The sequence below is a fragment of the Helianthus annuus genome, chromosome 11 (assembly GCF_002127325.2).
Source record: "Helianthus annuus cultivar XRQ/B chromosome 11, HanXRQr2.0-SUNRISE, whole genome shotgun sequence".
Classification (NCBI taxonomy): Eukaryota; Viridiplantae; Streptophyta; class Magnoliopsida; order Asterales; family Asteraceae; genus Helianthus; species Helianthus annuus.
Genome location: NC_035443.2, coordinates 30,160,408 through 30,176,816, shown reverse-complemented (window position 1 = coordinate 30,176,816; position 16,409 = coordinate 30,160,408). Strand labels below are relative to the sequence as shown.

The 16,409-nt window shown below is 37.4% G+C and overlaps 1 protein-coding gene across 1 annotated transcript; it reads right to left on the bottom strand.

The window, feature by feature from the left end:
- Positions 1–806: 806 nt before the first annotated feature.
- On the bottom strand, positions 807–7,661 carry LOC110889918. Its single transcript, XM_022137494.2, has 5 exons — positions 7,655–7,661; positions 7,554–7,578; positions 4,911–4,944; positions 1,706–2,192; positions 807–1,055 (listed from the first exon to the last, which is right to left on the bottom strand). Exons 1-5 carry the CDS (start codon positions 7,659–7,661, stop codon positions 997–999), a joined length of 612 nt encoding a protein of 203 aa, XP_021993186.2. The 3' UTR covers positions 807–996.
- Positions 7,662–16,409: the final 8,748 nt, after the last annotated feature.

Below are 16,409 nucleotides of genomic sequence, written 5' to 3'. Positions count from 1 at the left end.
TCTTTAGTAGCCGTTGGAGACCAGGTAAAGCAGGTTCAACGTCCTTCTTTGAACAACTTAGAGCGAGTCTTCCGGAGAAAAGGTTCTCATGAACGTTGCAAGCTTGAACTCATATTCCTTCACATAGTCCGTTAGTGATCCTCAGGATATCATCCAGGATGTTACCAATATCCTGAATGAGTATACCGGGCATGAACATATACCATATAACTAAGATATAACTTAAGATATTACCCAGGATATGGGCTCAGAATTTCACCCATAACAGTTACTGTATTATTATTTTAATTAATATTAATAAAAAAACATTTCATTGTTATTTACGGAGACCAAAAATTTCATACTTATTTAAAAATATATATATATATATATAAAAAAGTTGGAGATATCTAACTGAAAGGTACTGTATAACCACTGTATTAAAGTTTGCTTAAACATTGCTTTCCAGAGGTTCCAAGTTTTGTTTTCACTCGAAGCACAAAAACAAATTTAATATTTAATATTAATAATTTATTAATACACACAATATTATAATAATTCAACCGTAATAATTGCAATTTGAACTTTGAACCGGTGTATAAAGCCACAAAACCAGTTCATAAACCCTAGAAAAAAGCTGGATGTGAGATGTCCCCACAACATGATTCAAAAGACACCCGTGAAGGCTCTGTGTCCCAATCAAATTCTTGCTGGCATCAATCACTAACAATATTATTAATTAATTTTATAATTTTTTAATTTATTCAATCATTAATCACTAACAATATTAATAATTTTTTAATTTATTCAATCATGAACAGATTAAATTAAGCATAAAACCAACAAGATAATAGCTGATTAGAGAAGAAGATTTCAAAATTTACATTGGTACCATCACCTAAAAACATTTATGGAAAACTGAATCTAAACTAGACCATCAAAATTGAAATGAAAATTAAAATTAAAAGATGAAATAAAGTGAAAGATTGTTGTTAAGTTTGGTGACGAAATTTGCTCCTACATTTGAGCATCAAATCCCATCTCCTTTCTTGATCTCTTCTTCAAATTCAACATACCTGCATCAGATTCATAGTAAAATTCAGATTCACCAAAAAAAAAGTAAAATACCATTTCAAAAAATATATTCCTTTAAATATTTATGATAGCCTCTGAATCAGTCAACATGTTCCTAAAACTTACACATTAAAATGTGTATTTTAAGTGAACAAAACATACAGTACCTCTGAAACAACGGCGAATTCCGGTGTGCCAGTAGGATCTAGTGTTTTATTTTTGAAAATTAAACAAACAGAAATTGATTGTAGTTTGCTAATCTAACCACTTTTTATAACATTAAATGAATGCACCTCATTATTTAAAAAAAAAAAAAACAAACAAACAAAACTCGATCCACTCGAATTGCTCATAAAATTCGACTAAAATCAACAGACACAGCCTCTGAATCAGTGAGCATGTTTCTAAAACTAGTGGCTAATTCCAGTGTACCAGTAAGATTTTTTTTTTTTTTTGAAAGGCAAATTTGGTGATCTAGTGTTGATTTTGAAAATTAAACAAAAATGGACTATAGTTTTGCTAATCTAACCACTTTTATAACATTAAATGAATGCACCACATTATTATAAAAAAAAAAAAAAAAAAAAAAAAAAAACCAAAACTTGATCCACTCAAATTGCTCACAAAACTCGACTAAAACCAACAGATCCACCTTCAGATTTGCAATCAGGAGGATCTTCAAACAACGAAAGCGACAACTGCTTATGCGCAAGTCCAATATCGAACAAGATTAACCCAGATTTCGGATCATCAACAATAATATCTTTAACAGGCAACCAAAGAAACAACTCTTCCTGAGACAACCCTTCAACGCCAGTAAGACTACCGTACGTAAGGTTTGCTCTAATCGTGCTCTCATAAAACGCCATCGTATCGAATTTCGTCAAGCAGGGTCCTCGTAGGAACACTTCTAGCAACCCTGTGTCGTACAAAGTAAACGACTCCACTTCTTTAGGGAACAAACCCACCGGTAACCCTTTGCTTTTGAGGAGATCATGGATAGAGGATTCTGTCACAAGTTCTTGTTGAGATATGGGGAGAATAGTGCTACATATGAATGTGAATATGAGAGTGAGAATTAGTGTGTGTTTTGCCATTGTGGTGGTTGAGGGTTTAGTTTTGAGAAGGGTGGAACATGGTTTTATTTAAGGAGCAATGTGTGTGGTTTTACTAAAATGGCCTTTTGTTTGTGTGCATGTCACGTGACAAATAGGTTTTTCTGTTAGATGACAAAAGTAGTTTGGAGTTGGCTAAATTTTGCAAAAAAGGGCTTTAACTAAACTTGTTGTCAAAATATGCATATGGAATCAAATCAATGTTGAATGACAAAAGTAGTGAAAATATATGCACTTGTATGTGATGCAAACAACTTAATGTGATAGTATGATTGATGCTTGTTTGTGATCCGGTTCAATTCGATAAAGCCGAACAATCTAATCATTTGTTGGTTTTGTGTGTGAGTGGTTTTCTTTTCCGTAAATCGACGCTTTTTTTTAAAACATGCTAAGCTATTTTGTTTGTGGAAATTGTTGCGAAATTGAACGGTGTGCGCAAATAAAATCAATAATATGTTATAACATGGTTCAAAGAGTTTTCTATTTTTACAAGTTTATTTTTCTTTTTTATTTAAAGTTGGTTTCTTTTGTTTAGTTTAACAAATGGCAATTAATACGTTACAAATGTCGTATAGTAATAGAACCCAACTCGTGACAAAAGTTACCTATTTGGACACATTTGCTTGATAAGGTTTGGTATGTTCATATTTGTTTCATTAACAGTTTTTTTTTTCTCGTTTAGATGTAATTAAAAAAAAGTCATTACTAATGGTTTGACCTAAAACATAAAAAAACCGAACACCATAAATTGCATAATTTGATTGCACATATTACACAGCTTATTTCACATATTCATTGTAACACTAAAATACCTATCGAATTTAAATTATGGTTCGTTTATTGTGATGACAATACATAGATGTTAAGTTTCAAGAAAACCAATACAAAATTACATAAGAGTTATAATAGAATAAATCAAAGAACAAAAAGATAAAAAAGAAAGATGAATATAAAATGAAGGTTTTAACATGTCAATGTTCCAAGAGTAGCCGAGTCAATCCGTTAAAATATAAGGGAGTAAAAGATGGAGAACCAAATGATTGCATGTTAATTATTGATAATGAACATATGGTGTTTTGCATAATTAAATATGGTTAGCGTGCCAAAGAGGGGTGACATATTTATATTCCCATGCAATTTCTATTTCATCCACTTTAATTATTTTCATAACAATAACAAAAGAAATAGTTAGTTATATATGTGATTTTCGTTTAATAATACATTGATTTGTGAAAATCGTATAATCTATTTTTACATTTTTTAGAACAACAGATATATATAAAAGACTAATGAAACGCTAGCAATATTTTTTAGAACAACAGACTTATATAAAAAAACTAACGAAACGCTAGCAAGGAACAAGACTAACGAAACGCTAGCAAGGAACAAGAGTCAATTACATGACAAGAAGATGATTTTTAATCCACTCTGATTATACGACAATCTTTATCAGTGACGAAACTAGCCCATTAAATCAGGGATATCCCGAATTTTTTTTTACCGTGCAATCATACAATTAAAAAAACGATATTAAATAAGTAAAGTAAAACAAGTACTTAATAGATTTATCATCTTCTTTTTTTCACGTCGTCATTTTTTACTTTATGAAACAAACCCTTTTCAACTGCACAAAGCATGACATTGTTAAAAAATTATGGGCCCATTCGATTGCGTAAATCCGTCTTGGCAAGATTCAATTTAGAAAAACATCTTTCAACGGTTGCAGTTGCAACCGATAAAACCAAAGCTAGCTTCACTACCCGATAAACCAAAAGACAACCCGATTATAATTCTACATAAATTATAAAATTCTGCACAAATCACAAACTATAAAATTCTACATGAACTATAAACTGCATAAAATTCTACATAAACTATAATACTATAAAATTCTGCATAAACTATAAAAGTAAAACTATAAAATTCTGCATAAACTGCATAACCAATGATTTATTCTGATTTCAGTGATTTTCTTCCGATTTCAGCTGCAAAACAGCAGGGACGATGATTCACGATTGTAGCAGCAAAACAGTAGGGACGACGATTCACGATTGTTTTTAGATTATGGATTTTATTCCGATTGATCAAGATCATTCATTAGGATTTAGAAAGAAGTACTTACTGGAGAAGGGACGAATTCAAATCAATGATTAGATCATGAATCTGTCAACAAGCAACGTTTGGTTTTCCTTGGCTTCAAGGTTGCCACCCATACGTGAATAATCGACATCGTATTGTGTTTTTGTTGGGTCTAGACTATTAGGCTAATCAATTAGGCGAGTGTTTCAATCGGGCTCCCTTATTCTATAAGTTTGGGTTGGTTATGGGTATCCTTGTGTTATTTTAGTGGTATTGTGACAACTTGTACTTCGGGATTATAACTTCGAATTTCGCGTACCATTATACGTTGTATTTATACGAACTTGTTAAATGTGATTTATTATAGTTGATTGGTTGTGTTTAAATGGCTGTGTGAATTTTAATACTTTAAATATTTAGTTTATAAATGTGCAGTTGCACACCCAAATCATCTTGCACACCCTCGTTTGACCGCACACTCCCACACCCCACTTGTTTGCACTCGGCCCAAGTCCACACAGCAATCCCACATGTGACCTGATGTGTGTAAAATGCAACATATAAATTACATCAAATGAGGCATAAAACTAACCCTTTTTAAGTACTAATGTTGGAAAAAGAGTGCTTTTGTCTTCCTTTTGTATTTTCAGGATTAAATGAGCTCAAATTCACAAAAGAAGCAAAAAGACAGCTAAATCTAACATAAATACAAGAAAAGGAACATAAGTGGATTGCCCGACTCCTCAACAGCATCCTCCCAAGCAAAATAGAGAAGACAGAAGACTGAACACGCCCCGTGCTCAGCCAGCACGGGGCCGTGCCCAAGAAGCAGCAGAAAAGACAAACCTATAGAAGCTTCTATTGCCCACCACGGGGCCGTGTCCAGTGAACACGGGGGCGTGGCGAAAGTACAGCAGGCGCATTAATTGTAATTGCGAATTACAATTAATGAGGAGAGAGAGTATCAGACAGGCACGGGGGCGTGTCCGGCGGACACGGGGCCGTGCCCAGCCTTCTGTTCAGCCTATAAATAGGAGTGCTTGGTTTCATTTCAACTCATCCCTTGGCACACCACCTCTCTCACACTTCATCCACCACCCACCACCCACCACCACCATAACACCATCATCCACCACCATAATCCATTGTCCATCATAGAGTGTGTGAGTCGTCTCGGGATCCAAGATTGATCGTAAGAGTTCTTGACAATCAAGGCCATGTTTGCCTAAGTCTCTTACATCACTTGGTGAAGACAAGTGTTTAGTATAATACTTTTTATTTTTAATCTTTTGCACTTTTTATTTGGTTTTGTATTAATGACTTTAATAACTAGTTGCTTATGTTGAAGGTGATCTTTCCTTATCGTTTGTCCATGGTGTCTTGGCATTATTTTACTGTCTATATAAAATAAAAGATTTTCACCATTCATATCTCCACGGTCTATATGGAGGTATGTTGGCTACCTGGTCGGGGGTTAAGGGAACGGTTTTGTAAGGGTCTTGCCCTTGTTCAGCGTTTAGAGGTCCTGCAAGGGACCTGGGTCAAATTTAGTAGGATCTCCTTCAATACCCATAGGTATTGGATGGCGGGGATCCAAACTCTTTGACCCCCTCATAAGTTAACTACTATTAATACTATAACCCGGCTATTTAGGACTGTATCCCTGCTGACTCAGACTACTTAGTCGAGGGTAACGTCACCGCCAAAAGCGGGGTCTACCATAATTTGCATTAATAACTTAATTCATTATCTTCCAATAATCCAACCCTTTAGGATTATATCCTTGCTGACTCAAACTACTGGGTTGAGGGTAACGTCGCCTTCAAAAGAGGGGCCTACTACAATAACTAAGATAATCTCTTAAACAAAAGTGCGAAAATAATCAAAGGTTATACTAATACACGAGTCGGATCCAAGTGATTCATCTTGTCTATCTGTTTTTATTTTTATTTTATTTTTCAGCATTTAGTTAGTTTTTATTTTCTTAGTTTAAAAACCTTTTCTAACTTTTTGATTTGATTAGACGTTGAGGATAAACCTGTACTAAAAGCTCTTGTGTCCTTGGACGACCTCGGTATCTTACCAACACTATACTACGTCCATGATGGGTGCACTTGCCCATATGTGTGTTTAGTGTTAGTAAATATCGTGTTTTATAAATTTAAAACTTGGCTAAAAGTGTAAAAAGGGCTTAAAATATACATTAAAAATATATCACACCTAACGCACATCAAGTTTTTGGCGCCGTTGCCGGGGACACAAGGATTTTAAGAAAGCTTAAAATCGACGGCCTAATCAGTTTTTCAAAACCTTTTTAAAACGCGCGCACATTTTTCTGCATTTTAGTTTAGTTTGCATTTACAGTAGCCTGAACACGGGGCCGTGCTCACTGAACACGCCCCCGTGCTGCATATTTTTTAGTTAGATACCTAGATACAGAGTCTGAACACGGGGTCGTGCTCACTGAACACGCCCCCGTGCTCAACGTGACCAGTAACTTTAATTAAAACGCCCAGATACAGACCCTGAACACGGGGCCGTGTTCACCAGACACGGGGCCGTGTCCAGCCTTCTGTTTCCGTCTTTGTTTTTGTTTTCTGGTCCCGAGACTCAGTTGTGGTCTGCTGAGTGATTCTTATGGATCAATACTTAGGAGGTTACAACTACACCTATAAGTAGGATGATTATATGAGAGACTATTGCACTAATTGTGGAAACCCGCACTCGGTACAATATTGTAACTTGTTTCAACCATCCAATTCATACAACCATTATGAGGAGCCCAGGTACGAGCCATCAACTTCATACACATCCTATGAAGACCCAAGGTATGAACCTTCTCCCTCATACTCATGTTTTGATGAACCAAGGTGTGAGCCTTCATACTCATACTTTGAGGAGTCAAGATATGAACCACAACCTTCATACACTTATTATGAGGAACCATGGCATGAACAACCCACCTCATATGAGTACTATGAAGAACAAAGTTTCGACCCTTATCCATCATATACTTACAATGAAGAACAATGGTGTGAACCATCTACTTCATGTGGGTACTATGAGGAGCCAAGGATCGAACAACCGGATTCAAGCTTTGAGGATCCCAATTCTTTCTCTCTCACCGAAGTGACCAATAGGATATTAGAACACATTAAAACTATCGAACGTTGCATAAAAGAATCTCGCGCAAGGGAAGAGGAGTCCTGCGCAAGAGAAGAATTAAATTGTAATAATAACGTAGAGATAGTTGAAAATGTAAAAATGGAAGAACGAGAAAGTGAAAAACCGACACATGAGTTAAACAACGAAAGAGGTGAGGACGATAACACTAAATTACAAGAAGAGTCTAATTTCGAAGAAATTAATCTCTTGTCACCTTCTTTCCAAAATCATTGTCTAGTAACCCCTCATGCCAAGTTTTTAAAAGAGTTAAACACTAGTGCTAAAATTGAAGAAATGGTAAGTGTTAAGTTAACAAATGATCAAACCTCGCTAATAAAAGAAGATCCTTTTGAAATTAACATTACACCGGTTCCATGTTTCTTTCAAAATTCCTTTATTAGTAATATCACCATTGATAAAGATCTTTGTGTTAACATAATGCCTAACTATATTTTTGAAAAATTAAGTATTAATGATTTTTCTCCACTTCAAATACCCATTTTTCTATCCGATCGAAAGGTAATAAAATCAATCGGTGTGGTTGAGGATGTCTTGGTTCAAACAAATCAAATAGTTATTCCAACCGACTTTGTCATCCTCGATGACGCTCCTCTAGTCTTAGGAAAACCTTTTGTGAAAACTCATAAAGCTTTGAAAAACCGGAAATTTAACAACCTACCTCTTCAATTAGGGGCATTCAAAAGGAGCATAGATCTTGAGCGTTCAATGAAATAATGACCCCCTAATTGAAGATGAAGATGAGCCACCCGATACAACTGAAGAAGATGACCACTTTGTTGAAGAAGAGATCGCTATAGAACAAACCTTTAAGGTTCTTGATCTAGATGAGCCATAAAATAAGGTGTCTCCTAAAGACCCACCCATTGAGCTCAAAGAACTTCCTAAAGGTTTGGAATATGCTTTTCTAGACAAAGATGGTAATTTGCCCGTAATTATTTCATCTAAATTAAGTAGCGTAGAAAAAGAGAAATTAGTTAATCTTCTTAAAAAACACAAAAATGCGATCGCTTGGAAGCTTGTAGATATTAAAGGAATAAGTCCTTCCATGTGCACGCACAAAATTCTAATGAATCATGACTACAAAACAGTAATTCAACCACAACGAAGAGTAAATCCCAATGTACAAGAAGTGGTTAAAAATGAAGTCATCAAGCTACTTGACGCCGGACTAATCTATCCTATCTCCGATAGCCCATGGGTGAGCCCTGTCCAAGTAGTCCCAAAGAAAGGAGGTATAACGGTAATAACTAATGAAAAAAAATGAATTAATACCGACAAGAACCTCACAGGATGGAGAGTTTGTATAGACTATAGACGATTAAATGAAGCAACAAGGAAAGACCACTTCCCTTTGCCCTTCATTGATCAAATGTTAGAACGACTATCCGGTCATAAATTTTATTGTTTCTTGGATGGTTTTTCAGGTTACTTTCAAATACCAATAGCACCTGAAGACCAAGAGAAAACAACTTTCACATGCCCCTACGGAACTTTTGCCTATCGACGCATGCCATTCGGTCTATGTAATGCACCTGCAACATTCCAACGTTGTATGGTAGCCATTTTCCATGATATGATAGAAAAGACAATGGAAGTCTTCATGGACGACTTTTCTATCTTTGGAGACTCATATGACCAATGCCTCGATAACCTTGAACGAATGCTATCCCGATGTGAGGAAACTAACCTCGCCCTTAACTGGGAAAAATGTCATTTCATGGTAACAGAGGGCATAGTACTCGGTCATAAAATCTCGAGCGAAGGTATGGAAGTTGATCTAGCAAAAATAGAAACTATTTCTCGATTGCCTCCACCATCCTCCGTTAGAGCAATCAGAAGTTTCTTAGGGCATGCCGGATTTTATAGAAGGTTTATCAAGGACTTTTCAAAATTTTCAAGACCTCTAACAAAGTTACTTGAAAAAGATGCACCTTTCATCTTTGACAAGGAATGCGCAATCAAGCATTTCTAACCCTCAAGGAAATGCTAGTCAATGCACCTATCATGATAGCGCCTGATTGGAAATTTCCTTTTGAAATCATGTGTGATGCAAGTGACTTTGCTGTTGGAGCAGTCTTGGGACAACGAAAAGAGAAGCATTTCCACCCAAATTATTATGCTAGTAAAACGCTTAACGATGCACAAGAAAATTACACAACTACAGAAAAAGAATTACTAGCTGTGGTGTTTGCTTTTGATAAATTCCGTTCTTACCTTGTTCTTTCTAAAACTGTAGTCTATACAGATCATGCAGCTATCAGATACCTCTTCAAGAAACAAGACGCAAAACCCCGTTTGATCAGATGGATTCTACTCCTCCAAGAGTTCGACATTGAAATCAAAGACAAAAGAGGAGCAGAAAACACTGCTGCAGATCATCTTTCACGCCTAGAAGACCCAGCTTTGGAGGCAACCAGGGACGAGCAGATAAACGAAAAATTTCCCACAGAGTCCTTGGAGATGATGGAGAGTAGACAAGAACCATGGTATGCCGACTATGCTAATTATTTAGTTGGCGGTATAGTCACCAAAGGATGGCCACATCACCAAAGAAGGAAATTCTTTGCTGATGTAAAGCATTACTTTTGGGAAGACCCTTATCTTTTCAAAATGTGTGCCGACCAACTCATATGAAGGTGCGTCCATGGTAATGAAGCACGAAGAATTCTCCGCCATTGTCATGAAGGTCCATATGGAGGACATCATGGTGCCGCTAGTACCGCACGAAAGGTATTTGATTCAGGATTTTATTGGCCAACCATTTACAAAGATGCACAAGATCTTGTAAAGACATGTGATGCTTGCCAAAGATCAGGTAATATTTCTTCCAAAAAGGAAATGCCTCAAAACGGCATTCTCGTTTGTGAAATTTTTGATGTGTGGGGACTCGATTTCATGGGACCCTTCCCACCGTCAAAAGGAAACAAATATATACTTGTGGCAGTCGATTACTTGTCTAAATGGGCAGAAGCCGAAGCTCTTCCAACAAACGATGGAAGAGTGGTGGTAAAATTTCTGAAAAAGTTATTCTCTCGTTTTGGAACACCAAAAGCTTTTATAAGTGATAGAGGTACCCATTTTTGCAATCATCAACTCGAAAAAATATTAACAAGGTATGGGGTCTATCACCGGGTCTCAACAGCATATCACCCTCAAACAAATGGGCAAGTCGAAGTGACTAACAGAGGTTTAAAACGAATACTTGAAAAAACCGTAGGGTTAAATAAAAAGGAATGGGCGGATAAATTAGATGATGCTTTATGGGCTTTTCGAACTGCTTATAAAACCACTATAGGCACAACCCCATATAAGTTTGTCTATGGAAAAAGTTATCACTTACCAGTAGAAACAGCTCACAAGGCCTACTGGGCAATAAAAAGCGTAAACTTAGACTTAGAAACGGCAGGTAAAAATCGATTCTGTCAAATGAATGAATTAGACGAATTAAGGAATTATGCGTACTCTAACTCCAAAATTTATAAGGAAAGAATGAAAAATTTACACGATAAATATATTAAGTCTAATGAATTTCGGGTAGGAGACCAAGTTCTTTTGTTTAATTCACGACTTTGATTATTTCCTGGTAAACTAAAATCTAGGTGGTCAGGACCTTTTTTCCGTCACCCATGTTTTTCCTCACGGTGCAGTAGAAATTAAAGCTCGAAATGGTATTCCATTTAAAGTCAATGGCCAACGGCTAAAACTCTACCGAGGATCCATTGAGGATGAAGAAGAGGAGATCTCGCTTCAAACGGTTAACGAATGAGAAGCATCCACATCATACTCGAAATGTTGCAAACAAACGAGTATACATCCAAACCGGTAAGTCTTCTAACCATGTTTTCGGAAAAATGGGCACTCACACGAGCACATAAAAAAAAATTTCAAAATTTTTGCTCGGCACGAGGCCGTGTCCGCTAGACATGGGGCCGTGTCGACGCAACTGACGGGATAAAACCCCCCATTTCATAACAGTTATCTCATTCCACACGCCCCGTTTTGCCGAAAACGCTCTGGTTCAAGGCGATTTTCCGCAGATTTCCGACGTTACTTCCACGTTTAACAACATCAAGGTATGATTCTATCATCATTAGTAGTTAGATTAGTTATTTGCATGTAGTAGAAACATCAAAATTTGGGGAAAAATCTAGGGTTCTTCAAGTTCATCCGGATTGAACTTCAAATTTTTGATGTAATCTGTTAGTATTAGTTTAGATTAGTATAATGGGAAGTAAATACACTTGTATTGTTGATAGATTTGTCCGATTTCTCACAAAAACCTCAAACCCTTGTTTTTGAACCGAAAAAGATGAAATTGGAAGGGTAAACGGGTTATTTTGGGAAAAACGGCACTTGGGGTTTCATTTTCGGGGGAAACCGCACCTACTTGGCCAAAAATTTTCAGATTTTCGGGACCGGGACGAAAAATGAAGTTTTTGGGTTACAGACGTCTGGACACGGGGCCGTGCCCGCTGAACACGGGGCCGTGTCCAGCCCACTGTTTGCAGTTTCTTTAAAAATCTCATTGTTTCGTGCTAATTTTTGGTGTATTCTTTCAGATGGAAAAGTTCACAAGGTTCAATGCAAGTGAACTCGATGCTAGGGCAAGATACGAGCTACTTCAAACAAGGCCCGAGGAGTACCCCAGACGAGCATGCACGGACCTGTTAACCTTGGTAAACCAGTTGGACCGATTCAACAACATCGTTACGGGACCACTAAGGGTTGCATTAACCACTCGGCTTAGGTCGGTGCATCAATGCACCTTGGAGTTCTATAGCACTTTTACCTTCACTTCAAGGTGTGACCCATTTGACAATGAAGGGGTTGCATTTCGGTGTGGGGGGACAAGGTACTCGATCTCTATGGCACAGTTTGGAGTAATTGTGGGACTGTACGGGGAAGAGGAATCGGGAAATGAGGAAAATACCGGGGGATTAAGAGATTTGGATGAAAATGAACGTCAAGCTGCATGGGCTCAAATCGGTGAAGGAATCTACAACCCTAGCAGCACCAAGAGTACTAAGCTGAGGGACCCACTCTATCGCTACATTCACAGGCTCCTCACCTACTCTCTTACCCAACGTCACGACAGTAGTGGCGTTGTAGGGTTGAAAGATTTGGTTGTCCTTCACTGTATCCACAACCGGAAGCCTCTCGATGTTCCATATCTCCTGCTACGAAACATGCATCTCAACCGCCTTGCTCGTGCTCCAACACCTATCTTCTTTGGAGGGTGGGTGTACCGTCTCTTCAAGCACTTCACACATATCCCAAGGTCCTTTGAAAGAAGCCCATGGTCGGGACGAGTTGACTATCACATTTGCCGAGCCATGAACTTACTTTATGAGGCGGAAGACGGGTCAGTGAGCTTCCAAAGGACGCAAGGCTATGCATGGAACCCACAGGAGGCCCTAGTTCTTTACGCACCACCTCCACACTACCAATATCAACCCCATGGTGATCCGGGTCAATCCTCATCACAAGGAGGCGGTTTTCCTAACTTTCAAAGCTTACATGATCTTTTGCAGGAAACCCTCAGGTGTACCAGGAACACCTACAACCTTGCCAACAATACATACCACCGGGTCGGTGCTATCGAACGAAACATCAACGATATACAAGACGATATCGATAGCATCCGGGAGTACATGGCGGGTCAGGGGGATGGAGGTGATGATAGCGATGAGGACATGGAGAAGGGGGTTTGAAGGAGCAGGAGCGAGTTGATGGCGAGCCCACAGGTTTAAGTCCCTTTTATCTATCGAACAGTCTGTGGCCTGCGTGCCAAGTGTTGAACAATTTACTTTCCTTGACTACCTTTATTTTCCGCTTTATTTTTCTTTTAGTTTATGCTTGGAACAATTAACTATGGTAATGTAGGATATTTGTGTTGCTTGGTGTGGTATTAAGTGATGAAACAGGTACAAACCGAGGCTTAGAGTGCTAAGCCTTAGCACTCATAAGGCCAGGATGGAAAAACCGGAGGAAGGAACCCGTTTTTCAGGCTTACAGACCGTCCACACGGGGACGTGTCCAGCCGACACGCCCCCGTGCTCACCTACCAAAACTGCTGTTTGGTTACTTTCCTGCAAGTTTTTTTAGACACGGGGCCGTGCCTAACCAACACGCCCCCGTGTTCACCTTCTGTAAGTTTTCGTTACTGGCAGTTCACCACGGGGTCGTGTCCAGCGGACACGGGGCCGTGTCCAGGCTGCCAGTAACATAAAATCTTTGCTTTTAACAACATATTACACATCTAATCAACCTAAAAATTTATTTTTGGGACACATTGAGGACAATGTGTAATTTAAGTGTGGGGGGGATGCTAAAACCTTGAAATTTTGCAAGTCCTAATAACAAGCCTTACACAAAACTCTATTAGAACCGCTAAACACCCCAAATTTTTTCAAAAAATTCTCATTTTTTTTACTTGTCTAAAGTTTAAGTTAGGAATCCTAAGATTAATAAGGTTATATTTTTACAAATTTACAACCGAGAGTGTCGTGATAAAAAGAACCAACATACGAAAATTATGAAACGGCATAACAAGCTTAGTTAAAATTTGATTATATATTCTAGATCACATAGAAAAACACATTCCCACAAAAAGTGAGTTTTGAGCCTTTATTGAGCATACAAATTTACATCTTTAGACTAAATGCTCATTTTTCGTTTCTTGTGTGAATAGCCACTTGGTTCTTACGACTCTAGAACTTGCCACGACGATTCATTCCCGGTCCTACCAACTTAAACCCAAGTAAGTAAATGATGGAGGCATTAGGACTAACCCTTTTTCTTTCCACACCATTATTTTTCATTTTTTTTCACCTACCCAAAATCCCCCTAGTTAACCCCTTTGAGCCTAAACCTTTCATTTCTTTACCCTAAAACCCTTTTACCCACCAAAACTTTTTTTTTATTTTTACCCTTTATTTTAGTAACAAGCTTGGTTTTCGTGTGACTAAAATATATATATATATATATATATATATATGAAGATGAAGTTAGAAATAAACAAACAAAGCTCTTAAAACAAAAAGCTTGTTTGAAGAAATACTTCATTAAGAATAAAAAGTCACTAAAACAAAATGTTTTACGAAAACCGATACTTTTTACGCTTTTCGCCCTTTTCTACTAACCACTAACCCATTCACCCACCTTTATGCCCAAGCCTTTACCCAAAAAAGTCCTCTTGATATTTACAAAGGTAACAAGTTAAAAAGGAGGGGGATTGATTGCTTGGCAAGCTTATGGTAGGAATAAGTTCCATGCCGCTCTCGAGTGATTCACTAAAAATACACCTTCGGCCGAGTGTGAGTGATTTCTCCCGTGAGGTATGTGAACTTGTATATAAATGGAATTTTAAAAAGGCATGTTATGCCCTAATAAGTAATTTATCCTATGAAATGTTCTAAATAAATCATAACGAATAGGATTGTAAATAGTATAAAAATAAAACCCAATAAAGATCTTGGATTCCCGACACTCAAGACAAGCCCAAAACCTTCTCTTCTACCCATTCCATTTGGGAGTGTAAGCCACATATTAAAGAGTTTTGCTTGATGACAAGCAAAAGTTCAAGTGTGGGGGTATTTTCTTAGTTTAAAAACCTTTTCTAACTTTTTGATTTGATTAGACGTTGAGGATAAACCAGTACTAAAAGCTCTTTTGTCCTTGGACGACCTCGGTATCTTACCAACACTATACTACGTCCACGATGGGTGCACTTGCCCATATGTGTGTTTAGTGTTAGTAAATATCGTGTTTTATAAATTTAAAACTTGGCTAAAAGTGTAAAAAGGGCTTAAACTATACATCAAAAATATATCACACCTAACGCACATCATGACCGCACACTCTCATTTAAATAAGGACCACACACATGGCAACACATGTGTGTGCGACCCCTCCTTGGGTATTTAAACCCACCAGCTGCCAACTCGAGAGCACTTTTCCCCTTTTTGTAAACTGACGACACATTCTTTCCTCTTTTCTTGGAGACCCTGACGGCAACGGGCAACAGCTTTTACCCTAAAACCCTAGCATTCATTTGGCAGCTCCCTCCTCTTTTGAAGCTCTCTCTCTCTCTCTTTCATGCGCATTCTCTTACTTCACAATCCCCAGGTTACTGTGATTTCCACCATTTTAGAATAATGCTTCCTCGTCTATTTGACATTAGGTGATTTGTATTGGTTACTCTTGATAATTAAACATTTGAAAATGATGTTCCGACGTGTAGTCATACGGAACAAGATAACCGAAAATGATAAGAAACCATAACAGTGGTTAAAAAGGAGTAAATTGAGTATTCGGTCATATTATGATGAATAGAACTAAGAAATGGTTTCTAAGTAAAATGACCATACGGTGTAAACCGGAGCGAGTCATGTGGATGAGATGGTAATAAATATCATCTCACAAAGATAAAACGGACATTTAGACCAAACGGGTCAAAAGGTGAAGATATCACCCTTTGACTATATCAATTAATGATTATTTGTCGAGTTATATGTTTACAGGAGTAGATATCTAATGGATATTAGCATCGCTATTAATTAGCGGTTATGCAAGCAAAGTATTAAAATGGGTCAATATATTGATCCAAGCTAGGTATGTGTAATAGTTTAACTACTCATTTAGAACTTAGGGTTCAATGAGAGTTAAATACGGTCAAAAATGGACATTTGGTTATCTTTTTAGTTAAATCAAATGAATTAAATAATAGTCATTGTGTTTTGAAAACATAATAATTATTCAAACAAGATCATAGTTTAGTATGTGAGATTTTGGGTCAATATGCCTTTCAAAATCATTCATGGTAAATGAAAGGCTTAAATGGACCAAAATGCCCTTGATCGACAAATCAAGCAAACGACCCTTATGGGTTTTTTAGAAATATGTCATATGATCAAGTAAATACGTAGGACAAGTATAAAAGCGAAAGGTATGATTCTTGTGAGTCAAATGCCTTAA